This window comes from Orcinus orca, chromosome 2 (genome assembly GCF_937001465.1).
Source record: "Orcinus orca chromosome 2, mOrcOrc1.1, whole genome shotgun sequence".
Lineage (NCBI taxonomy): Eukaryota > Metazoa > Chordata > Mammalia > Artiodactyla > Delphinidae > Orcinus > Orcinus orca.
In genome coordinates this window covers 105,617,608-105,643,877 of record NC_064560.1, presented here as the reverse complement: position 1 = coordinate 105,643,877, position 26,270 = coordinate 105,617,608, and the positions used below count along the sequence as shown (strand labels likewise).

Below are 26,270 nucleotides of genomic sequence, written 5' to 3'. Positions count from 1 at the left end.
AGCTCTTCAGTCTGCCATATTAGAGGTCACAAGTTTACTCAAAAATAGTTTTATTGAGATACAATTCTCATAGCATACACTTCACCCATTTAAAGTATATAACTCAGTGTTTTTTAATATATTCACAGATATGTTAAACTATCACCACAGTCAATTTTAAAACATTTTCATCATCTCAAAAAGAAACTCCTTGCTCTTTAGTTATTGCTCCCTATCCCCTCACTTCCTCTCTTCCTCCCAGCCCTGAGCAACCACCAATCTACTACATGTCATCTCTTTCCTTTTCTTAGTAAGCCTGGTTAGAGGCTTATCAATTTTATTGATCTTTAAAAAGAACCAGCTTTTGGTTTCACTGATTTTCTCTATTAATTTCCTGTCCTCAATTTCATTGATTTATGCTCTAATTTTTATTATTTCTTTTCTTCTGCTTACTTTGTATTTAATTTTCTCTTCTTTTCTTAGTTTCCTAAAGTGGAAACTTAGAAGATTGATTTTAGGTCTTTCTTGTTTTCTAATACATGCATTCAATGCTATAAATTTCTCTTTAAGTACCGCTTTCCCTGCATCCCAGAAATTTTAAGCTGTATATTCATTTATATTTACTTCAAAATATTTTAAAACTTCTCTAGCAATTTCTTCTTTGATACATGTGTTATTTAGAAGTGTGTTGTTTAATCTCCAAGTATTCTGGGATTTTCCAGCTATTTTTGTGTCATTAATTTCTAGTTTAATTCTATTCTTTTAAATTTTAAAGGTGTGTTTTATAGTCCCAAATGTGATCTACGTTGGTGTATGTGCTGTGGGTTTATTTATAAGACACTAACAAAAATCCTTTATATCCATATCTTTATTTGAACAATTTTCTATAATATCTAGGAGAATACAGCATTAGTGATGCACATTTACTAAGTACAACATTAGACAACTACAAATTTAGAGCATAAATGTCAATCTGATATTGTTTTGGTTTTCGTCTTAGCACTAGGTGATATCTGGTGAAAACCCATGTTTCAAAGGCTTTTGTTGATATGAGGTGTATTATTAACTTATTCTTTAAAATTCCATGTGAGATATGCTGGGGTAGGTTTAGTTTAAAAGTAGTATTGGTTGATAATGCGTTTCACTTCTCAGTACTTTTGCTTTGTTTTTTTTTTTTTTTTTTTTTGGCGGTATGCGGGCCTCTCACTGTTGTGGCCTCTTCCGTTGTGGAGCACAGGCTCCGGACGCGCAGGCTCAGCGGCCATGGCTCACGGGCCCAGCCGCTCCGCGGCATCTGGGATCTTCCCGGACCGGGGCACAAACCCGCGTCCCCGGCATTGGCAGGTGGACTCTCAACCACTGCACCACCAGGGAAGCCCTACTTTTGATTTTTAATGGATGACTATTTTACCTAAGAACTTTTCAAACATTAACTATATCATGTTTTTCTATGTAGATCAGAGTAGAATTTCTTTTCCAGATCCAACAAGGGAAAACATTTGAAAAACTGCAATGGGCAATGTTCAATGTCATTGTAGTTAAAAGGCATATCCATTTCACAGTAAGTTAACAATTAAAGTTAGTAATCAAAATACAATATATTAAATGTCATAAGCTCATTTCTGTGCAACACTGTTAGAGCAATTTAAATTTTCCAAGGACACATGAAAATCAACCTAACTCCAGTGTTCCACAAAAATACATAACTAGGAATCATAAATTATAACACACATACCCACATTTAAAGGAAAAATTCAGCATATGTTGGATAAAATTAAATGGCTCATGTAGAGAGCCTGAAATGTCGACCAAGTTTTTATAACATATAATGACAATATTTAAAACTACTGACTCTGAAAAATGCCATGAAAATGTACTGACCTACCAAGCACTGAATTGCACATACCAGATTCAACTCAAAAAACATTTTTTCTTTCAAATATTTCAAGAAACATTACAATACTAAGGAAATGTTAGTCATTTTCAGACATCTTAATGAATCTAATAACACCCATTAAATTGAGCTAATGAACATTTTAGCTAAACCAAATTATAAAATTAAAAAAAAATGTATAAAATGCATTTTGGCAGATATTTTACATAGTGCTTTTCAGTTCCTGATCTATTGAGAAATCTACTGTAACCTCAGGTTCACTTAATTTAGGGTAATACTGAATACAATGAATTAGAATTTATAGCACTCTTTCCTATTTTCACTCCATCTTTGATATGGGTAAAGGGTTCTCAAAATTTTTTTTAATGAATGTCCATGAAAGATTTTACAGTTATACCTTTTAGCTTTACTAAGCACGGGTCAGTTCAGTGGAAAACAAGCCATTTAAATATTACCAAGAATCTAACTTATCTCTATATTTCTTCCATATATTCATTTGCTTAAGTGTAACACAGAGCCCCCTAACCTCAGGAAACACTCTCTCAGACCACATTTCATTGGCTCTGAGATTGCTGCTGCCTCACAGTTCTAATACCTGTTTGGAAATGAGAGAAAAGAAAGGAAGGAGAAGTAATAGGAGGGGAGGGTCATGCAGAAAGGGAACGAAGGAAGAAAGGAGGCCACACCCACCCAAACCCTCACAACACCTTGAGAAACAGGGCAAGATATCCTTTCCAGGCAAGACATCCCCTTACAGAGGAGAAGTTCCAGAGAACTTAAGGCAGCTCTAGGAGGGAAGGGAGCAGGGGTTAAGGCGGCCCTCACAGCACAGCCTGAGAAGAAATCACAATGCACTTACCCATACACTGAGCTTCTCTAACACACATGCACACAGCACACCTCTTGGCTCCAAAGCCAACACTGGAAGCATGCACACACCGTCATGTTCAACTACACGCTGACTTATGTATGGCCTGCCTGGGAGACAGCCCTCAGAAGGGACCCAGGGGCTTGGCCTGCAGCTGCAGGTTCTCTGCAGGCTGCACAGCTCACCTGGTGGCTCTGACAGTGACTCTGAGGTCTGTGTGTTGAGAGCAACCTTCCTCTTTCCTTTTGGGAGGCTCTCACCGCTTCTGGTCAGGCTGGGAGAGCTTGCTACTAATTAATGACCAAAACAGAGTACTGTACCCTCCAGGGGGGCACTGATTCATTACAAAAGCCAAACCTAGTTATAGCAGGTAACTACAACAAAGAGGAAACCACAAGGCACCCCAACTGATTAGCACCAAGAACTTGGTACCCATCATTTCCTCACCTCCCATATGCCAGTTGCCAACTGTGATAAGGAAAAGGAGCACCTCTTGCTGGACTGGGGCACCCCACAGGTACCAGGAGGAACAGAATGGAACCTCAGGACTTTCTAAAGTCTCCTGCCCCGCATGTGCCCTCAGTGCCACTGCTGCATATGGGAAGACAGCACAGCTGGAGGGCTGAGTGACCTCAGGCAAGTCACTGCCCTTATCTCTCTCTCAAATTATCATCAGCTAAGGACTGTAGTAGCTGCCCTTCTACCTTCTAGGGCTGCTGTGAGGACACAGTGAGGTAACAGAGAAAGGCTGAAGTGAAGCATAGCCAGACACGAGGTACTGTCTCTACATTACCTTTCACCAGGAGAACTGAAGGGCCACACATGACATTTTGCTTTCTGTTTTATTCTAAATAGTTGAAGATACTGAACACTCCGTGTGTGTGTGTAAGAAAGAGAGAAAGAGAGAGAGAGAGAGAGAGAATATGAGGACATCTCAGGATGGTGCCAGATGCCCTTTTACCTAGGGTTACCAGGGAAGTCATTTCTCACAACAATCACTATACTGAAATTCTAATAAAATATTTTCACGGCCTCCGCCACTGTTAGTAAAAGATTTGATCTGTATTATACATAATTACTTACTCAGAAAGAGACAACTCTCAATTATACATTAAAATGAAGGAAATAATAAAGTAAATGACACAAACTGGCCCGAATCCCCAAATCTCCTATCAGTTGGCTTTGGAATATATATTGTTGTACTTTTGCAATTGATGAAAGAAGTGTCAGGTGCATTTTCACAACTTCCAAAGGAATAATGAAGCTACACTTCATGGAGTTTACCCCATACTCATCTTTCCCCTTCATTATAGTTACTCTCAGGCAGAGCAAAGCCTTAACCTAAGAAAAGCTACAAGAAGGAAAACTGCTTCTAAGTTTTCAGCTTTGCTTTCCAAGGTGTGAGCTGAGTTTCTCTGTACAGTGAGTGGGGAGGAGACTATTGAGAAGGGGCTATTAAAACAATGAACTGTTGCTTTCTCAAATAATTTTCTTTGAATTCCTATTGTATGTCATAGAGGAATTATGAAAAAGCAAATTAGTGATAATGCTAAAGATCGTACTGCAGAGAAGTGAGAACAGCAAGAACTCATGCAAAGAGTGGCCTGAAGGGAAGCCCCCAGGCAGGCCAGTGGGGCAAATGAGGACTGCCTTCACCCACAGCCTTCAAAAGAGTCAGAGCAGGTGAGTGGACAGGCGATGGGACACAGGATGTGGCTGAAGGAAGGGACAGAGTGAGCAGATAAATGAATGGGTGGACGGAGTGGAGGGCTGGTGCAGGTGTGTTTGAAACTGGGTGAGAAAGTGTGGATGGACAAAGGGAAAGGTGAGCAGTCCTCAGAGCCAAGGATACCCACAGTCAGCAGAATATTTCTGCATCCTCAAGAAAGTAGGACACAGAATGACTTACCAGGACTTGGGGTTCCCTGGTTGTAAGGTATTTCTGTTATGACTAAAGATCTTCAGACCACTAAGAGAAATTAATTCAGATCCACTTCTGGGGTTCTAGATAGGCCTTGGAGGAAGTTGGAGCCCTGAAATATCATAATCTTTGTGTGGCCATCCCTGAACAGGAGAGACTCTGGCCCAGGTGTGGAACAGAGGCTCCAGCACTTTGCAGGAGAAAGATGGAAGACAGAAGAGAGAGAAAGGCCCAGACAAGACATGCTTCAGGATATGAGCTGTCTGCAGGAAAGATAAAGGGCTGCAGTGGCAGTGGAAGCTAGAGCGTGATCCTGAAGACCTGACAAGACTCAGGGTGTGTACGGGACATGCTACACAGGACTGAGCTGGGAAAGGGCCTGGGAGGACTTCTAGGTCTGACGGGGAGAGCCTACAATCATGGTGGCATTTTTTGGAGCATCTCTCCCACCCAAGTCCCATCTGTGTTCTTAAGACTCTGACAGATTCAGTACTAACCACGTGGTTTCAACAGTTCATTGAAAACCACATTGACAACCAGGGAAAATAGAGAAAATCGGATTGAGTTAGTATTTTTCTTGGTTTTGTAAATGAATAAATGTATCCAAACTGAATACAGCAGTGCACAATTCAATAAAAACTACCTAAACTCATTAACTTTGAAAAAGTATGTACATAAATCATGTACATTTAAGAAAGATTACAGCTACACAAACCTGGGATTTTACATTTTATTAATCCCTCAAAATTAACAGGCACCAAACACTAGTCTTTCCATTAGAGGGTAACCTTACTGAGCATCTGCATCTCATTTCTCTGTGGTTCAGGTACGGCCAGGAGAGAACTTCAGATGTGGAAGGGACCTTAAGAACCAGCTGTCTAACACTCTCACTGAATAAATGAGGAATTTGAGGCCCAAATAAGTTAACAGACAGAATTTATCTTTTAATAGCAATATTTATCACTGATTTGAAAATGTTTTACTTGCATTTATAATATTGCACATATTTTAATAAGATGTCTTTTTTATAGATCATCTAATAGTTAATTTATATAAATCTATGATTGTAATTCAGAACCAAAGTTTCTAAAGAAAGCTAAGAATTTGCTTTTGCACAACCTGAAACATTTATTGTATAAGATTTGTAGGAAAAATGGAGACTACGTTTAATTAGAATTTCAGAATGAAAACATATAGAATCTGGGTCTTATTAAACCAAATCCTCTGTAAAATTCAGCAATCTCCTTATACTTTTATATAGGTCAATGTATTTCTAATATGATGCTCTTTAAAGTATCTAGTGGTATTGAGAACATTTATAGAAGTTGCAAAGCCTAAAAAATGGAATCATAATTATTTATTATATACTTTCTTTTGCATAATTTATAAAATAATTAAGATTTCAAGACCTAAATCATGAATATTCTGACAATCCTCTCTAGATATTGACTGACATTAATTCTTAATAAATTAAGAAGAAAGAAAACCTGTCAAGGTTGAAAATATGCACTGCAGGAAGCAGATCTGATAACTAAAAATAAGCCACTTCACAGAACACTGTACCCTGATGTGATATGCGCCCAGGGAAAATTAATGAGCACATCAATGTAACACATCCTGAATAAAGGACATCAACATCAATAGCCACTTTGCCTAATCCTATCCCTAAATGTCAAACATTGTGTCATATTACTACATGACTTCCCAGTGTCTGCTACTTGTGCAGGTGAATCTGTAGCTATGTGCACATAATCCAGTTAAAACTGATCTGATTGAACCGTAAACAGAGTTGATAAAAGAGAAGCTTATTATTGTAGTGCCTAATATGAATATCGCTTACATTTTAAAGAACATAGTATGTAGCAGCAATTTAAAATGCTCAGTAAACTATGGTACAAACGGACTTCCATGCTCTATAGCAAACCAACATTCTCTTAGTATCTCTATATCATAGTGACACATAGAAGGGAGCTACTGGGCCAGTTACTTTACACATTGCCAGTTTATTTCTTTGTTCCAGTTGGACAGTAGCAACATAATTGATTCCTAAACTGGTATGATATGTACTCAGTGATGATTTTTCTTTCAATTCTTCTGGTTAGCACACAGGAGGTTCCTTATTGGTACCTGTCTAACAACAGCTCATATTCATATCTGGAATTTAGGTTTTTGATATCATTTAGATGCAGTGATAAGGATTTAAAATAAATGCTGGCAGCTGAAGACACATTTTTTTCCTTCCTTCCATCATTCACCTGCATGTCAACTGCAGATACCTAACTGATCAAGGATGAGTGTTGTTAAAAGGTAACACAGCACAAAGGAGCCTATCTTTCTTTCCAAGATGATGAAAAGTATTCTAGGGGGAGTTCCAGTCAATAACCCCTTGTTTGGGAGATAATAAGTACTATCTCTTTTAAAATGTGTTTTCAGTACCTCACTTGAAATAATGGGTTATTTCAGGCAAGTATTGTATTGTCAATATTTTCCTTGATATCACTTTCAGACCCGTGATATGAATCCCAGGCCCAGGCTGGCTGGAATCTGGATGGTTTCTAGTGCAAGGGAAGATGGGTTAAAAGGAAAGGTGACAGGAAAGATGTGTTTAGCATCCATGAGCAGCTGAGGAGAGTCTTTCCTGTCTCGTAAACGCATCTGAGAAGATTAAAAAAAGAAAAACAAAAAAACAGAGCATCAATTCTTTGAATCTATATTTTTTTGACAAAATTCTACCCAAAATCCTCAACTAATGAAGAATATTTATATTTGTTTTAAAATCACTTCATTTTTCCAATAAGGTGTTATCAAGAAAGTTAATGCACTATAAAAATGAGATAAAATAATTATAATAAAAACTGCATTACCCTTCAATAAATTACAAAATTTCCATTCAAACGACTGTGTTGGTGAATCAAAGCAAAAGAAAGCCTGGGAGATCTTACCTGTATAGTACGAATAAATGACACAGAGACTCTTTCTTCAAACTCGTTAACTGGAGTATACAAATTCAACACTTTGACAATCTGGGAGAAATAAAATGATCAAAGTCTTTAGCATATTATCAAATACATACATGCTGGGTACCTGTTATCTGGAAAACTAAAAGGATCTCTGCATACAGTTTTCAGTTCTACTCAGGGCTTGGTTAGGGCAAGAGGGGAGAAGGAGTGGTTCTGAAGGCACATTTACCTTTATTAGTTGAATTTTTAAAATAAGAATGTATTAATGTAATATTTTACACTTTAAGAAGCAACATAAATTTGAAAAAACATGAAAAGTAAAAGTGCTCCCACCTGCATGCTCTCAATCTCTCAAAGTAACAATAGTTAACAGTGTCCTGTGTATTCAGCTAGTTACTTTCTATATGTATTCTATGTGTAATCTATGTAAGATTTCTATGTTTTGAGATAAGTGATGAACATTAAAAAATCCAAGAGTCAGCACAGAAATAACTAGGCAAAAGAAAAGTGGGTATGTTTATGCCTATGCCTTGCCTCATGCTGTGGCCATTGTTCTCAAATGCCCTTCCCATCTTTTCATTTCCTTAAATTCAATGCACAGCTAAATAAGACTTTCCCTGAATGATCAGTTATTGCCCCTCAGCACCATTTTGGAATCCTCCCTCTAGCTAATTAGTGCTGAGGGCTTAACTATCTACCAATGGGCCAGCCCCAGCCCTGGCCTCCCCTGAGCCCTGTGGCCAGCCGTGCTATAAGCTGGCCCTGCCAAAAAATGGGCAGCAGAAACCAAAGGAAACAGGGTGGGGCAGGCAACCAGGCCAGGGGCCAGCCCCACCCACCACTGAGCCAACAGTAGTTCAGCCCTGCCACAACAGAAGGGCCTACACAGCCCACATAGGGGGTACCCCTAGACATATAGCTCTGGTGACCAGAGGGCAGCATGCTTCTGAGCCCCATAGGATGTTTCCTGCATAAGGCCACTTCTTTAAGATCGGGAAATGTATATGACCTACTTAGTACACAGAAAAAAGACAGCAAACTGGAAAAATGAGAAGACAGAGCAATATGTTCCAAACAAAGGAACGAGACATACCTCAGAAAAAGTACTAATAAAAGTGGAGTTGAGCAATCTACAAGGTTATGATTATAAAGATGCTCAGTGAACTCAGGAGAAGAAGGGATGAACATAGTGAGAACTTCAACAAAGAGTTAGAAAATATAAAGAAGAACCAAAAGAGCTGAAGAATACAACAGTAGACTAAATGATACAGAGGAATGGATCAGTGAGCTGGAAGACAATAGTGGAAATCACTGAAACTGAACAACAAAAAAAAAAGAATGAAAAAAAAATGAGGATGGTTTAAGAGACCTCTGGGACAACTTAAGTGCACTAATACTCACATTGTAGGGGTTCCAGAAGGAGAAGACAGAGAGAAAGGGACAGAGAACTTATTTGAAGAAATAATAGCTGGGAAAGGAAACAGACATCCAGATCCAGTAAGCACAGAGTCTCAAACAAGGTCAACCCAAAGAGGTCCACACCAAGACAGATTATAATTAAAATGGCAAAAATTTAAGATAAAGAGAAAATCTTAAAAGCATCAAGAGAAAAGCAACTAGTTACATAAAAAGGAACTCCCATAACAACATCAGCAGAAATTTTGCAGGCCAGAAGGGTGTGGGGTGATATATTCAAAGTAATGAAAGGAAAAAACCTATAACCAAGAATATTCTACCTGGCAAGGTTATCATTCATATTTGAAGGAGAGATAAAGAGTTTTACAGACAAGCAAAAGCTAAAGGAGTTCAGCACCATCAAACTAGCTTTATGTTTATATTTTTATTTTTTTAATGGGACTTCTCTAAGTGGAAAAGAAAAGGCCACAACTAGAAATATGAAAAGGGAGGGAAGAGGAAAGTTTAAGAGATAAAAGCCTATGTCAAGAAACAAGAAAAATCTCAAATAAACAATTTAACCTTATACCTAAAGGAACTAGAAAAAGAAGAGCAAACAAAATCCAAAGTTAGTAGAAGGAAAAAAAATCAGAATGGACATGAATGAAATAGAGACTACAAAAACAACAGAATAAAAATCAATGAAACTAAGAGCTGGTCCTTTGAAAAGATAAACAAAATTGATAAACTATTAGCCACATTTATCAAGACAAAAAGAGAGAGGGCCCAAATACATAAAATCAGAAATGAAAGAGAGAAGTTACAACTGACATCACAGAAATACAAACGATCGTAAGACATTATTATGAATAATTATATGCCAATAAAATGGACAACCTAGAAGAAATGGATAAGTTCCTAGAAATGTACAGTCTCCCAAGACTGAATCAGGAAGAAATAGAAAATATGGACAAATTACAAGTAATTAAATCAAATCAGTAATCAAAAAACTCCCAACAAACAAATGTCTAGGACTAGACGGCTTCACAGGGGAATTCTGCCAAATATAAGAGTTAACACCTGAATCTACCCATCTCAATCTATTCCAAAAGAACAGAAGAGAAAGGAAAACTTCTGAACTCATTCTGCGAGTCCACATCACCCTGATACCAAAACCAGACAAAAATACCACAAAAAAGGAAATTATAGGTCAGTATCACTGATGAACATAGTTGTAGAAATCCTCAACAAAATACTTGCCAATTGAATTTAACAGAACATTAAAAGAATCATACATCATGATCAAGTGGGAATTATCTCAGGGATGCAAGGATTTTACAATAACTACAAAACAATCAATGTGATACACCCCATTAGCAAATTGAAGAATGAAAATCATATGATCATCTCAATAGATGCAGAAAAAGCTTCTGACAAAACTCAACATCCATTTATGATAAAAACTCTCAACAAAGTGGGTATAGAGGGAACATACCTCAACATAATAAAACACATATATGACAGACCCACAGTCAACATCATACTCATGGTAAAATGGTGAAAGCATTTCCTCTAACAAAACAAGGATGCCCATTCTCACCACTTTTATTCAAAATGGTATTGAAAATCCTAGCCACAGAAATTAGACAGGAAAAAAAAAGTAAAAGGAATCCAAATTGAAATGGAAGAAGTAAAACTGTCACTGTTTGCAGATGACAGGAAACTGTATATAGAAAATCCTAAAGATGCCACCAAGAAACTATTAGAACCAATAAATGAATTCAGTAAAGTTGCAGGATACAAAATTAATATACAGACAACTTTTGCATTTCTATACACTAATAATAAATTATCAGAACACAATCCCATTTATAATTGTACCAAAAAGAATAAAATACCTAGGAATAAATCTAAACAAGGAAGTGAAAGACCTGAACTTGGAAAACTATAAGACATTGATAAAAGAAAGTACAGATGGCACAAACAAATAGAAAGATATACCGGGCTCATAAAGTGGAAGAATTAATATGGTTAAAATGACCATATTACCCAAGGCAACTACATATTCAATGCAATCTCTATCAAAATACCAAAAGCATTTTTCAAAGAACAAGTAATTCTAAAATTTGTATGGAAACACAAAAAACTGAGTAGCCAAAGCAATCTTGAGAAAGAAGTACTAATACAAAGCTAGAGGTATCATGCTCCCTGATTTCAAACCATACTAAAAAGCTACAGTAATCAAAATAGTATGGTACTGGCACAAAAACTGACACATAGATTGATGGAAAAGGAAAGAGAACCCAGAAATAAACCTACTCTTTTACGGTCAATTAATCTACAGTAAGGGAGGCAAGAATATACAATGTGGAAAAGACAGTTTCTTCAGTAAACGGTGTTGTGAAAACTGGACAGCTATATGCAAAAGAATCAAACTAGACCATTTTTTCATACCACTTAGAAAAATAAACTCAAAATGGATTAAGGACTTAAATTTAAGACCTTAAACTCTTAGAAGAAAATACAAGCAGTACATTTTTGACACTGGTCTTAGCAATATTTTTTTGATCTCTCTCCTCAGGCAAGAGAAACAAGAGCAAAAATAAACAAATGGGACCACATCAAACTAAAAAACTTTTGCACAGTGAAAGAAATTATCCACAAAATGAAAAAGCAGTCTACTGAATGGAAGAACATATTTGCAAACAATATATCTAATAAGGGGTTAATAGCCAAAATATACAAAGAATTCATATAACTCAAATCAAAAAAACAAATGACCTGATTAAAAAATGGGCAGAGGACCTCAACAGACATTTTTCCAAAGAAGACATACTGATGGGCAACAGGCAAATGAAAAAATGCTCAACATCACTAATCACCAGAGAAATACGAATCAAAACCACAATGAAGTACTACCTCATACTAGTCAGAATGGCTATTATCAAAAAGACAACAAATAGTAAGTGTCAGTGAGGAGGTGGAGAAAAGGGAATCCTCATGCACTGCTGGTGGGAATGTAAATTGGTGCAGCCACTATGGAGAACAGTATGGAGGTTGCTCAAAAAATTAAAAATACAACTATGATAAAACCCAGCAATTCCACTTCTGGGTATTTTTCCAAAGACAACAAAAACACTAGTTTGAAAAGATATACGCACCCCTCTGTTCATTGCAGCATTATTTACAATAGCCAAGATATGGAAGCAATCTAAGTGTCTGTCGACAGACAAATGGATAAAGAAGACTGGTGTACACACACACACACACACACACACACAAAGAATATCACTTAGTCATAAAAAAGAATGAAATATTGCCATTTGCAACACTATGAATGGACTTTGCAGACATTATGCTAAGTGAAATAAGTCAGACAATGGCAAATACTATAAGAGCTCACTTATATGTGGAATCCAAAAAACAAAACAAAGAAACCAAAAAAATGAAAATATACTCACAGATACAGAGAACAAATGGGTGGTTGCCAGAGGGGAGGGGCATGGGGTATTAAAATAGGTGAAGGGGATTAAGAGGTACAAACCTCCAGTTATAAAATAAATAAAGCATGTGGATGTAATCTACAATATAAGGAATATGGTTAATAATATTGTAATAACTTTGTGTGGGGACATATGATTGCTAGACTTATCTCGGTTATCATTTTATAATGTATGGAAATGTCAAATCACTGTGTAGTGTACCTGAAACTAACATCATATTATACATCAGCTATATTTCAATTAAAAAAACACAATTATTTGTCTTAAAATAGAGAAGTCTAAAGAATCATTCAATTATTAAATAATATGGAAAATTCTTTTATGGAGTACAAACTCCATAGAATGTGTAGAATGTACACCCCCATGAAAACAGGGACTTTGTTTTGTTCATGGTTTTATCTTAGTGGCTAGAACATTATACAGAACAGTGTAGAGAGTGCATAAGTAAGTACTGAATGTTGAATGTGCAGGACTGTGACTAGTACTGAAATATACCTTGTGGTAAAATCTCCCTTCTTCAAGATCTACAATGTTGATATATATCATCTCTGACACAGATGAAGTCAGCTCAGAGACAAAAGCAATAGCTAGAAGCCTTCTTTACTTCCCTAAATGTCACCGTTGATGAATGTTAACTTGTTTTATAATAGGGAAAATCGCCTTACCTGGGCAGTAGTTAAAGCATTGCACATGGAACAAATGGCTTCTGCATCATCATCTGTTTTCTTTTTCACTTGCAAAAGCTGAGCAGCCTGAATGAGAGGTTCCAGGGTTTCCTTAGCCCCACTGTTCATCAGATTCTTGTCACGCAGCCATTCTTCTAGTTGACTGACATTGTACCTATGCCAGAAAAAGGGAGGTGATGCAAATTTACTGAATGTTATCATAAATGTCTTAATTTTTCTGTGCATGGCTTTGTCAGGAATTTCAGTGAAATTCTGTTTTTTTAAATCATTAGCTGTGCTTAAAAATTTATTACTATACATAATCAGGGGGTTTATAATCATAATTATATAAGAGTAGGTATAATTCTAGAGACTATAATTCTCTTTAATGGGAGATAGAAATGTAGCCATTACAGCAAGTTATGAAATAAGATGTGCTAAAAACCAAAATAGAACACATAATATGCCTGTGTCCTTATTAAAGAGCCAAGCAGAAAACATTTTATAGCTTCTTACAACTTGAGAGGTGAGAATTGATAATCCTTTAAGTACTCTCTCTTCCTTAAGTCAGACTCTAAGCTAATAGACATAATAACAAGATCCCCACATAGACCCTGTGCTCCGGCCCTCTTTAGGGAAGAGTCTGGGTGATGGAGGTAGTGGCCTGAGGAAGCTCAGGGATGAAGGCGAGAAGGGCAAGTGGGGGCCATGGGAAGAGACAAAGACCCAAAATATGAAGAGAGACATAGAAACTACACAGATGCGACGTTTTAAGAGGTGGCCAACCAAGTGATAGTGGTTCGCAAATGAGATAAATGGACCCACAGTCAGGACTTAGTAATCAGGCAAAGAGGGGCTTCATAGGTATGAACAGAACTTGCAGAAAAATAAATTCTACGACCTGAGTGGAAAGCATTATCTTCTTACCACTACCTACAGTGGATGTGAGTAATGGAAAATTTGAAAAGAAAGCCAACGCTTCCTGAGATTAACTACAGGCTTTCATAGGAGAAATCCTTTTTCCACCTCTTGGTGAATTTTCTAGCTGTTTTAAAATAAATTATTTGAAAAAAAATTCCATTATGCTAATAAGGTTATGCTGAAGAGCAGCTGGACAAAATTGAGCACAGCTTTCCTTAAAATAGAGAGGGGCGTATTTCAAACATCAGTAAAAGATCTATTAGACATGTTCTTGTTGCCATAGGTACAAAACAGTATTTTGTCAAAATAAATTTATAAGAGCAATCAAACATTAGCAATCTTCATTATAGTTTGATATTTTGTTATTGTACAATTAAAACACACACAAAAGGAGAGGAAGCAGCTATCTCATCTTTATGTAGTTTTCATCATCTCCCCACTCCCTCAGACGAGTTATCAGGGCTTTCCTGGTGGCGTAGTGGTTAAGAATCCGCCTGCCAATGCAGGGGACACAAGTTTGAGCCCTGGTCCGGGAAGATCCCACATGCCGCGGGGCAACTAAGCCTGTGCGTCACAACTACTGAGTCTGCGCTCTAGAGACCACGAGCCACAACTACTGAGCCCACGTGCCACAACTACTGAGCCTGTGCTCTAGAGCCCGTGAGCCATAACTACTGAGCCCACGTGCCACAACTACTGAAGCCCGCATGCCTAGAGCTCGTGCTCCACAAGAGAATCCACCACAATGAGAAGCCCGCGCACCACAATGAAGAACAGCCCCCACAGCAACGAAGACCCAACACAGCCAAAAATAAATAAATAAAAATAAATAAAGTTCCCTTTAAAAAAACAAAAAACAAAAACGAGTTATCTTCACATGGAGCAGGGTTTCTAACAAGCAGTGGGTTGCAAGGCACGGCCAGGAGCAATCACGAATGAGAGTGGAGGGTCCAGCCAGAAAAGAGGAAGCAGCTCTGTGCCCAGTCTGCCCTTGCTGCTCGCCTGGCGGGGAGTGGGGGTGGGGGCAGTGGACCTCAGGTACACTAGCCTCACATGAGCCCCGGCAAGCGGTTGGGCAGCATGAAAAGGCCATGGCAGCTGTTGGCGTTCGCTCACCTGATCTGCATGCCTTTACTCCAGGAGCACATGTCCTTCCGGAGGAGGAGGTTGTTCAGTGTGACGGCCCCCACGATGTAAAACATCTGCTTGACCACCTGCTTGATCAGTTCGGGGTCCATGCCGTGCTGACACATGACTGAGTGGAAGGAGTTGAGCTGCCGCAGGATGGAGTCCAGTGTGTAGGTACCCTCATCAGCAATGCTGGAGGTTCGCTTTCTTAGCCCTGTGGGCTTCACCCCAGACACACCCTGAATGGTTTCATGCTCTAGCATTCCGGAGACTGCAAGAGAAGTTCAAGTGTCAGAAAAGAAGATCTGGAAGGAAACGTGTGCACACACACACAAAGACACAGACATACACACATTCAGTTTATGAAAATGATTTGAGTATCAACATAGAGGGGAAAAGAACTCAATAAAAGGGCTTCTGGATTTTAAACTTTAATGAGGGAATAATTCTTAAATTCAAAAAAATAGTAATAATTCTTAAATTCAAAAATTTACCATGAAATTAAGAATTCTTAATGGCCCATTTTCTGAAATATGAAGCCTTGTAATAGCACGTGTGAGGTATCTTGGGAGGGTTTTTTTTTTTTTTTTTTTTTTTCGGTACTCGGGCCTCTCACTGTCGTGGCCTCTCCCCTTGCGGAGCACAGGCTCCGGACGCGCAGGCTCAGCGACCATGGCTCACGGGCCCAGCCGCTCCGCGGCACGTGGGATCCTCCCGGACCGGGGCACGAACCCGCGTCCCCTGCATCGGCAGGCGGACTCCCAACCGCTGCGCCACCAGGGAAGCCCTTGGGAGGGTTTTTGAGAGAGATGTACGGAGCAGTTACGGAGAAGATAAAAATTCTCCAGTAGGGCTTCCCTGGTGGCGCAGTGGTTGAGAGTCTGCCTGCCGATGCAGGGGACGCGGGTTCGTGCCCCGGTCTGGGAGGATCCCACATGCCGCGGAGCGGCTGGGCCCGAGAGCCATGGCCGCTGAGCCTGCGCGTCCGGAGCCTGTGCTCCACAACGGGAGAGGCCACAACAGTGAGAGGCCCGCGTACAGCAAAAAAAAAAAAAAGAAAAAAGAAGTTCACCAGTAATATCGAGCCCCAGAGGCAAACAAATCAAGTACCAAGAAAGGCAGGGGACCAGGCAGTGGTCTTGGAGAAGACTTGGGAGAGGGCAGTTGTGTGGGGCTAGAGAGCTGGGCCCTTCCTTGCCCTGAGCTTCCCACAACAGTAGGGAGACCTCGGGCTGGCCTTAGCCTCCCAGGACTCAGTCTTCTCATCTGGGGCACTGCTGCTCCCTCTATTACGCTCTTGCAGCGTTTGGCTTATGCCTCCTCTAGGATGGTTTTGGGATGCCCACTCCCTGGACTGGAAGCCCCCTTGAGAGCAGGGGCCATTCCTGATTCATTGTTATATGTCCTAGAGCTAAATGCAGCTTCCAAAGAACCTCATACTGACTCAAAACATTTGTGGTTGTAAAATCATTGGGAGATGCAGCTAGTGGCACATCTAAAGGTAAAATTTCTTATTTAGCCAATGAAACCAGGCAAAAGTAGAAGAGAATGGACTGAAGCTGACCTCTGCATCTGTGTTACCTCAAGCATTTTTGCTGACCTAGGTTGCTTTAAATTCATGACCTTTTAGACGTCAGCTGAAGAAACCACTGCCATCCCCCATGGCTTCCTCAGCCTTCTATGTTTCTAGTTGCTTAAAGGGGGGCCTGCAATAAAACATGGGACACTAGGAGCCCACAGAGGTGAGATGAAGTTGTAGAAATGTGGAAAACACATAGATGGGGAAAGAAAGGGTAACTGGTAGTAGCCTTAAGAGGCTGTTGATAATTTGCTTGACGATAATACAGTTTGGTAACTTAAAAAATTTAAAAAAAAAAGTTCAATGCATTCAAAATTAGCAGCCTGCAATTTGTACATGCCTTCTAATTCCTATTACACACCTGCTACACATTCCAAAGGAATACAGGTAGAATGATACATAAATACACACCCAGAGTGAGTATACATATATAAAGATAGGTACATGAAATCACACATACGTAGAAACACACACACACACACACACGCACACACCCACACACACACACACACACACCAGTTTCTCATCCAATGAGAAACTGCTACTTTAAACCAAATTGCCTTTAACAATTCCATAGGGGTCATGAGATGTTCCACTCAGCATGGAGTGTCTGAGACCTGTTCTTGTTGCAATGGTACCTTCCCAGCCCTCTTACTGTAGCCTAATAGGCAAAGTACATACCCTCCCAAGCCTCCTTCATTTTAGATGGGTCCCTAGGAAGCTCAGTGTAGTAGTACGCTAGACCAAAGTTTAAAGTGTTTTTGAAAACTGGATGAGGTCTGAGGTCTACTGCTGGGTATAAAGCATGACCCAATCATAAGAGAGAGGCATTACATATTAGGGAAGTAAACTATATACTGCCATTTCCATCATGTGGAAGCAGTGATTTCGAGGTACCCCAGTTCATCATGGCTGGGGTTCTGAGATTCCTCAGCTAATTTTGAGACTGAGTCTTACTACTTTATGTTCTCCATATGAATACATGCTCCAACACATGTGCCACTGGTGGTCATCTATTGGCGGGCACACGAGGTAGACAGACCTGGATGTCATCAATATGCCTTGGCCTTACCGATCATTGGCTGAAGGATGTTCTCTAACACCCGCACGAGCTGCTGGTAGATCTGAATGGCCAAGTCACTTAGCACCTGTCGGTACTCAGCCAGGTCAAAATTGGTGAGGCAGTGTTCATTCTGGCGAGATGTGTTGTGTTTCATAAAGCCCTAGAGCCATAACGGAGAGTTAATGATACAGATGAAGTAAAATGTCTCCTGTTTAACTCTCTCATTTGATCGGCAACCTCATGCTCTTTTTTCCTTTCTCCAAAGAGTTCCCATTCCAACCTACACATAAATGCCAGGATACTCCTTCTCAAATTCTGTGTGTTTGTTTCCATCACGTCTCCCCTTCCACTTCTTACTAGCGGTTGAATAATCTAAACTTGGCAACCTAGCATTTAAGCTTTTCCACCAGCAATGTCAATGAAACAAGATGGGGGAACTTGATTTGAAAAAAAAACTAATGAGTGTTTTCACTTATGAAACAGCTGGTTCACTGCCAAGCACTAAATTATCTAAAGTAGTAATCTCTTAACTTCAGTTCATTAAATATAGCCCTATTTATAAATACTACACTGGAAGGACGTAAGTAATCTTCTTTAAATTGATCAATTTCTACAGAGACTGGTGAATAAATTAAAAAATTCTCTTTACTATATTTTACTGTATCCACACATGATTCTCAGTCTGAGCTTAGAATGGAATCTTTTGGTGGTATTTGTTAAAATGGAAAGCCAACTGTACAGGCAGGTACTTCTGTCAGGCACTGCCTGACAAAGACAATTGCCTACTTGATGGATTCTGCCCACACTCAAGCATCTGCCTCCCTGCAACCTACTTAACAACATGGTCTAGAACTGGGGACTGAAAGGACAGTTAATAGGCCTTCTGGAGGATTCTGTTCTGCTAGTCCCATCTGCTCAAGGACCATGTCTTGCTCATATTGCATTTCCCATCATCTGCCAGGACAGTCCTCTGCTCCTAGCCTGTGGGTGCTCAGAAAGTACTACTGCTCAGCTTCTCTGCCTGCCCTCCCGGCAAAGGATGCGGAGGTACGAAGGGCAGTGGTTATGGACAGAGGCTCTTGGAGGTGGACAGAGGCTCTTGGAGGTGGGCAGACCCAGAATCCTAGCTAAGCTCCTTATGACTGAGAGCACCTGGGCAAAGTCATGAACTTCTTTGAGCTTTAGTTTCCTCATCTGTAAAACTGGGTTATAATTCCTACCTCACTGAGATGTTAAACAAGAATTAAACAACATAATGTACAATAAATGCTGTCTGATACATACTAAGCAGCCCTTAATAAATGATAATTATTAATATATTACATAGTTTTGAAATATGAAGTCTATCAACCAACTGATGACCACATCACTATAAGCAAAAGCAAAAATATCTGTGGACAAATCTAAAGAGACATGTTTTACCTTGATCACCTTTAATGTATTACACAAGCCAAAACTGATTAATTTCTTTAAATAGCTCAATATTCATACATCAGTCCTTGAAAAGCCCATTTTCACATCTTAACAAAAAGTTTCAGTGTGATAACCATTCAATGACCAATGCTCATTTTATTTCTGCTGTGCTTTCTCATAATACAAACTCTCAGAGGGAAGAAACTATGTCACTTCCCAAGTCAGTTTTGTAAATAATGAACATCAAACAAAGCTATGAACTTCCAAGCCACCTCTGAATTCAGGTTTCTAAATTAACAAATGGCTAAATAGTTTGTGCTTTAAATTTTTTTCCTTAAAAAGGTCAGAGAAAGTATAGCATGCTGGTTTTGTGATCAAGGCTTTCTCACCTCTTCTCCGCTGTACTGCTTCAAACAGTGCAAAAATCGGCATGTGTTAGAAAGCCAGAAGGACACAGTTTCAAAATCATCACCTCTTTTCTGAAAGAGAGAATAAGCCTAAATTAGCTTTTTCCTTAGGGAAATAATAGCCTGAAAAAACCAAACAGATACCAGAAGGCCCATTTCCTTCACTTACCATTAACAACAGTTATAAAAATAAATCACATTGCAGTTGTAAAGCCTCATATCATTGCTAGAGAATTTCAACCACTGAGTTCACTGGTTGTTTGTTACTTTGCTTGGCAATTAGAAAATGCCATTAGAAAATGATGCCTGGTCATGCAATTGATATTTGCTTAGCAGTCCCTTTAAGCAGAAAACAATTCACCGAGCCACAGCTTACCCAAACTCACTTCCCTGAGGGTTACTGAAGGGAATCAGAAAGGACTAAAGGCACAAAAGGGAATTACAAATATTGTGAAGCACTGAAACCCAGATTAGGTTAAAAATCTTGTCAATGATAAGATAAAATTTCTGGGGAGCTAATGAGAAATGGAATGGAGGAAGCCCTGTGCAGAGCAGTGGAGAGTTTGGCTCTTCATCAGGTCTGGGCCACATGTCAAACCACCTCTGCGAAATCAAACCAGGGACACACGACAAATACACTTCAGTTTAAAAAGGGATGTGAAACAAACGCACATCCATTTAAAATGGTATCAAAAGGGTGCTGTGTTCAAGTATCTACTCCTTTTTAATCTTTAAACAATTTGGTACAATAATTAGTCAAATTAGATAAATTTGGAAGAATTTATCCAAATTTTCTCATCTTGCAAGTCAGATGAGACGGAGAAAACTTTACGATTTGGCTTTGTTGTCTCTGTAGGAGTTGACTTAAGAAGTAGTAAAACTCGTAGTCTATCTAAATGTAATACAGCATCAATACACCAAAAATTAAATGAGTTACGTTCAGAAGACATTCATCAATTTTTGAATGTTAAATATTCAGAAACTCCACACTTTAGTAAGCACTGTAGAAAGTAACCACATAGACTATCTGTGCAGGAGGGACTGAGAACCGGCATTAAAAGTTATGACCAGGGGCTGGGGAGGGTGTGTTTAATGGGTACAGAGTTTCAGATGGGGAAGATGAAGAAGTTCTGGGGAAGATGAAGAAGTTCTGGGGAAGATGAAAAAGTTCTGGAGATGATGGTGGTGATGGTTATGCAACAGTATGAATGTACTTAATGCCAAAGAACTGAAAAATGGTTAAAACTAAGAATAATGTTCACTGTTTTTCTAGATTGTCAAGAGGATGATCATGCAAGTGACTCAGTGATTACTGAGCTATGCAGGGCTTTCTGTTCTATTATGTAACTTTGCTGCCTTTTCCAACTCTTTCCTCTCTGATTAGTATCTGTGTGTTGCTTCTCACATGGAACCAGGCATTTAAGGTAACAAGGAAAATTATGAGATGAGCTGGAGAATAATGGGAAGAAAAGTCAGAAGAGAATTTTAAATGTTTTATCAAACATCTTTTTATATGAATGGGCTAGGTATTACTAAACTTACTTAACACCTATTTTAACTATAGCATCATATTCCCTGTATATATGAACTTCACTAGGTATTTTTAATTTAGTTCTAAGACCTCAAAGCAGAAAACTTCTATGACAAAACTGAATTTGCTTCACAATCAAATGCAAGTATATTGACTTAATTTTGATTACTGTTCAACCTGAGCCCTGTTTTGAAAGAAGGCACATAGACACTTTACAGAATGAATGTTTCCTACAATGGAAGGTATAGATTGAGACTAGAAAGTGGTCATAACTGGAAACTTAGCTCGAGTTTAAGGAAGGAAAAATACCTCTGTGCAGACTCTGTCATCATTAATATTCATTATGAGAATTTTGTTGAACATGAACTGACCTTTAATACTTTCTTGATGCTGTTTATTGTTGATGTTAGCAACGACCTTACTTTCTGATCATCATTCAGGTAGTCAGCGTGTCGAACACACATAAACAGGATATACGCTGGTAACCCTGGAATCAAATTGACTGCTACACCACGTGGCTTCAGTTCTAAAAAAGAAAAGAGGAAAAATAATCTTATATAACTTTGAAAGTCTTCACGAGGAATGCTTTTTGAGATACAAAAGCACAGCTCTCATGTAAGAGTTCAATCATTCAGGGTAAATAGGTCGTGTTTTTAAAAAAGCATATTTTAAAAGCTGACTAAGCGGAGAAATTCTTGAGGGTAGGAACATGTGAATCTTAGCTGCTTATACAACAACTCCCAAATGTCTATCTCCTGCCCTGACTTTTCCTTTGAGTTCTAGGCTCATGTATCAAGTGGCTTTTGACATCTCTGCTCAGGCATGTCAAACTAAGCCCATCCCAAACTAAACTCTTCATTCCCTATGGAACCTGCTCTTCCAGGAGTTAGGTGGGTCCTAGCAAGTGTCCCTGCCGTGTGACTGACAACCAGGATGTGGTCAGGATGCTGCTACAGCACTATACGCACAGCAGTCAAGGATGACTAAAGAAACCAGTGTGAATATTTAATAAATGAGTGACTAGCCTTTCCCACCACCGACACGTGTACCAGAAAGACCTTTTATCTCACGCAGGAAATACTTGCCCAGAATCAAGTTCTTAACAAGTTTTTGCTCATCCTCCTTCTTGTATTCCAGCATTCCTTGGAAATCCTTTTCTTTTCTGGGAATGTTGACTGGACGAATGGGCTCATCAATGATCTGCCCTGGGGATATGTTCTCCATTTGGCCCACTTCATCAGAAACAAAAAGAAGAAAAATGTCTTCCAGGTAGAAAAGATGAGAGGTTTCCATGTTCCTATAATTTTAAGTAAACTCTATAACAACAGAAGCTTGCCATATTTACCACTTAATTGTCCCTTCTTTCAGTATTTTTTCTGGGTGGATAGATGATAAAATTATACGGTAATGTCACTCTAACTCTAGTGTCACTCTAGTGCTTGGCTACTATGAACACCAAAGAATCTTACTAGATTCAAAAGCATTTTTTTTTGTAATAAGGTTTACTTTGTAATAAGATTAAATGTCTCCAAAGTAAGTGGTTTAACTTCTTAGTTAACTAATCAGTATCAATCATAAATGTCTAAATATATTTTGACTTTAATTTACAGAAGGAAAAAACAATATTCTACAAAGAGGCAGCCAGACTATAAAAGATTCCCCTTTACCTTTAGCTCTATGAATCTGGTCATTAAAGAGAAAGAACATTTACTTTAAATGTATCATTGCAATCAGTTCAAACCACATCAAGGTAGCTGGTAGAACCGAGTTTCTTCACACTAGTTGATGTGAAATGTATTATTTCTCACAAAGCCTTCATAAGGAAAAGGCTTAATGTTCTCCTGTCACCCCTCACTCCCAAAGAAATCATGAGCAGATAAAACAACCTGTATTTAATATGATTTCCTAAATATTATTCAGTTTTTTGTTTGTTTGTTTTTAGTAAAGTGCTAAAAGTCCCACCACAAAGCTGCAACCAGTAAAGTACAACCGCTGGCTAACAACCCTTTCAGATGTTAAAAATGATCACCACTGTTGATGGCAGCTGCCAGAGAAGAACTGAGGGTTAAGAAAAAGTCTCCAATTTCATCTCAAAATTGAGAATTGAATGGGAAATTCAAGGGAAGGTAAAGGGAAGCTTGAGTTACGATGGTGTTTGTGGAGCTATATGCTAGTAAGATTTTTAATTCTTTTATCTACAGGAAGGGGGGCAGTTAAGAAATCTATTTAGTGTTATACAGCAGAAACCAACACAACATTGTAAAGCAATTATACTCCAATAAAGATGTTAAAAAAAAAAAGAAATCTATTTGGGTGTAGTTTAAGTTTGAGTTCAGAGACTGCTGGCAAACAAACAAAACGCAGATCAGATGCATTAGAAAGTTTAATCTTGCTGACTCCACAAGGTATCAGCCATGCTTCTCCTGTCACTCTGGGCAACTTCCGGTGTTAGTTCTGGGAAGCCAGTTCCACAGCATGAGGTTATCACAGAGAACACCAATACCTGCCAGTGCTCTTGCTCATGTGGCACAGAGCCTGGTGACACCTCGTCCACCTTATGCCGCAGCATCACACACCGGGACTATCAGCGCTGAAAATCACCACCGTCCACCAACATTATGATATCTAAAGAGCGATCATACTGTGATTGGACAAATCAGGGCTGTGGCCACCTCCCATAACCTAGCATTTCATATGCATGATGCAGTCCAGAACTGCAGGACTAACTGAATGCCTTGTATGCCTCTCTACAAGAGATAGGAGATTCAAACTATTTAGTTTTACATAAGTTATTTCTGGAGTTAGTTTAAACACGACAGCATGAGGATCTCAGGATCAGTACACAGCTGTGACCTTCACAGCTCCTGTATATATTCTGCATGTAAAACAAAGTAATAAGATCCCTGCCATCTATGTTACTGGTTGCTTTAAGCTACAGAAACAATTCAACGAAGGGAAACTGGGAGAAAACAGATTCAACATACTAAGTTTATCAACAAATGCACACATTTGGACTCTGTATAACTCAAAAAGAATGTTTTAAACCTACTGATTTTATCATATCTAAGGTGCCACTGATTATGACATATAGTATTATTTTATATAACACTAAAGAAGGAAAAATATTGCCAGTTAAACTAAAACCCATCAACTTCTGTAAGATACATCCTAATTTCAGAGATGTTAAAATATGAAAAATTGTGCACCACAGAATTTATGAAATATGGTGAGTATTTTAACTAAGAGATATTACGTTTTAAAAGAAAGCTTCACTTTCCTTTTGCAAAATCTCTAACGAAGATATTTTTGGTTCTGTACAAAAATGTCAGAGATAAAATGTGCCATACTTTCATTAAAATTTTACTCTGTCTTTGAATTCTTCCCAGAGATTAGAGTCTTCACAAAAACTCACAGGTAAAATATAGATGTCAGCTCAACATGACCTTGACTTATTTAACAAATCATATAATTAAAATAATCATATAATTAAAATGTCAACCCTTACGTAGTATCAGGAAAATATAAAGCCTGAAAGAGAGAAGTCAGAATACCACCCAGTTTTTAAGAGACTCAGGGGACCTTGGGGGTCATTTAGTCGAATGCTCCATCTAATACAGCAATCTTCTAGGAAGATCTGAAGCAACATCTATTTCCATTTTCAAGTATAATAGATTCTTTATGCTTGAGAGAAAAACATTCCTGAACCTTTTTGTCCTAGAAATAGAAAGGAAATTGGAAAATTTTTTTTCCTCCCCTCACTTTGGTACAGGGAAGATCTTGATCTCAGGTTTAATTGAGAGTCAAATGAATTATTATAAGTAGAGAGGGTCTGTTGGAAAATATGACACAAAGAAGTCAGTGCTCTTCAGAAGGCTTGGGTTCTAGTCCCATTTTGGCCACTAAGTGGCTGAGACTTTGGAAGTCCCTTATGGTTTCTGGGCCTCAGCTCTGTTCTCCTATGAAATAATTAACTGATTTCTAGAATTCTTTTAGGTCTAAATTCCCCGACTCTATGAAAATTGAGATGGAACACCCACTCCTGGATTAAAATACAGCATAAAGCATATCAAATTTTGAAACACTCTCCATTTAGCCATATAATTTCTGCTAAAAATTATGTATGTTGACATTTAAAAAGTCTTCACTGGCTTCTAAAAATGTCTCCTTAATTAAGTGTAGCCCATAGGAGGAGGTAAGAGTCTTGCTATTTTAAACCAGAAGCATTTAAGTATATTATATTTAGAAAAATATATGAAAACTTTTAGATATTAGAAGGTGCTTTGCTGTACAAGGTTATCAGTGTTTTCTGTACACTGTGGGGATAAGGGGACAGGAGAGAAAGGTGTTGGAAAAGCGTGTTGTCTTTCTTCTCTGCCTTGGGGAGGGGAGGTACACTGCACTCAGCAAACGCTCAAGTCACATAAATCTATTTCATCTTATTCTGTAGATACGTATTATGTAACTCAGCTTTTCTTAAGAATATCATAATGACTTTTTTGTTTAATCTATGAATTGCCTTCTCAAATGTACTTATAGATTTAAGAATATAGCTGGCAGGATAGTTTAACTGATGAGGTTGAATTCTGATTGATAATGGCTTAAAATTGCTCTAAGCTTTCTCTTTGAGTAAAATATACATATCAAAGAAAGCTAAGTAAAAATGTAAAATAATAAATGGCTTTTCTATTTATCAAAAGTTACTAACAAATGGTAAGGAAACGATTAGGAGCTTAAAAAATAATCTTACAAGTTAATACCCTTAAAATCAGTTTCGTTCAAGCAGATACTCTGCTGTCTAATTATCATCTCATGATATAATTAATGCAGAGTTAAGTGCAGAAAGGTTCTCTGAATAAAGGTTTTTTTTTTTTTTTTTTTTTTGCAGTACGCGGGCCTCTCACTGCTGTGGCCTCTCCCGTTGCGGAGCACAGGCTCCGGACGTGCAGGCACAGCGGCCATGGCTCACGGGCCCAGCCGCTCCGCGGCATGTGGGATCTTCCCAGACCGGGGCACGAACCCGCATCCCCTGCATCGGCAGGTGGA

General features: G+C 38.7%; 1 protein-coding gene across 4 annotated transcripts in view; it reads right to left on the bottom strand.

Annotated features, from left to right (window-relative positions):
* Positions 1 to 1,134: 1,134 nt before the first annotated feature.
* Positions 1,135 to 26,270, bottom strand: part of MYO5A (myosin VA) — a 187,223-nt gene continuing 162,087 nt past the window's right edge. For all 4 annotated transcript variants that reach the window (XM_033409184.2, XM_033409182.2, XM_033409186.2 and 1 more), the window contains 8 exons: positions 22,313 to 22,459; positions 21,599 to 21,753; positions 19,679 to 19,768; positions 17,886 to 18,036; positions 15,223 to 15,505; positions 13,186 to 13,360; positions 7,605 to 7,685; positions 1,135 to 7,317 (listed from right to left, as the gene is read on the bottom strand). In XM_033409184.2, coding sequence (XP_033265075.1) covers positions 7,165 to 7,317; positions 7,605 to 7,685; positions 13,186 to 13,360; positions 15,223 to 15,505; positions 17,886 to 18,036; positions 19,679 to 19,768; positions 21,599 to 21,753; positions 22,313 to 22,459 — 1,235 coding nt within the window. In that variant the 3' untranslated portion in view covers positions 1,135 to 7,164. The remainder of the gene's footprint in view (positions 7,318 to 7,604; positions 7,686 to 13,185; positions 13,361 to 15,222; positions 15,506 to 17,885; positions 18,037 to 19,678; positions 19,769 to 21,598; positions 21,754 to 22,312; positions 22,460 to 26,270) is intronic.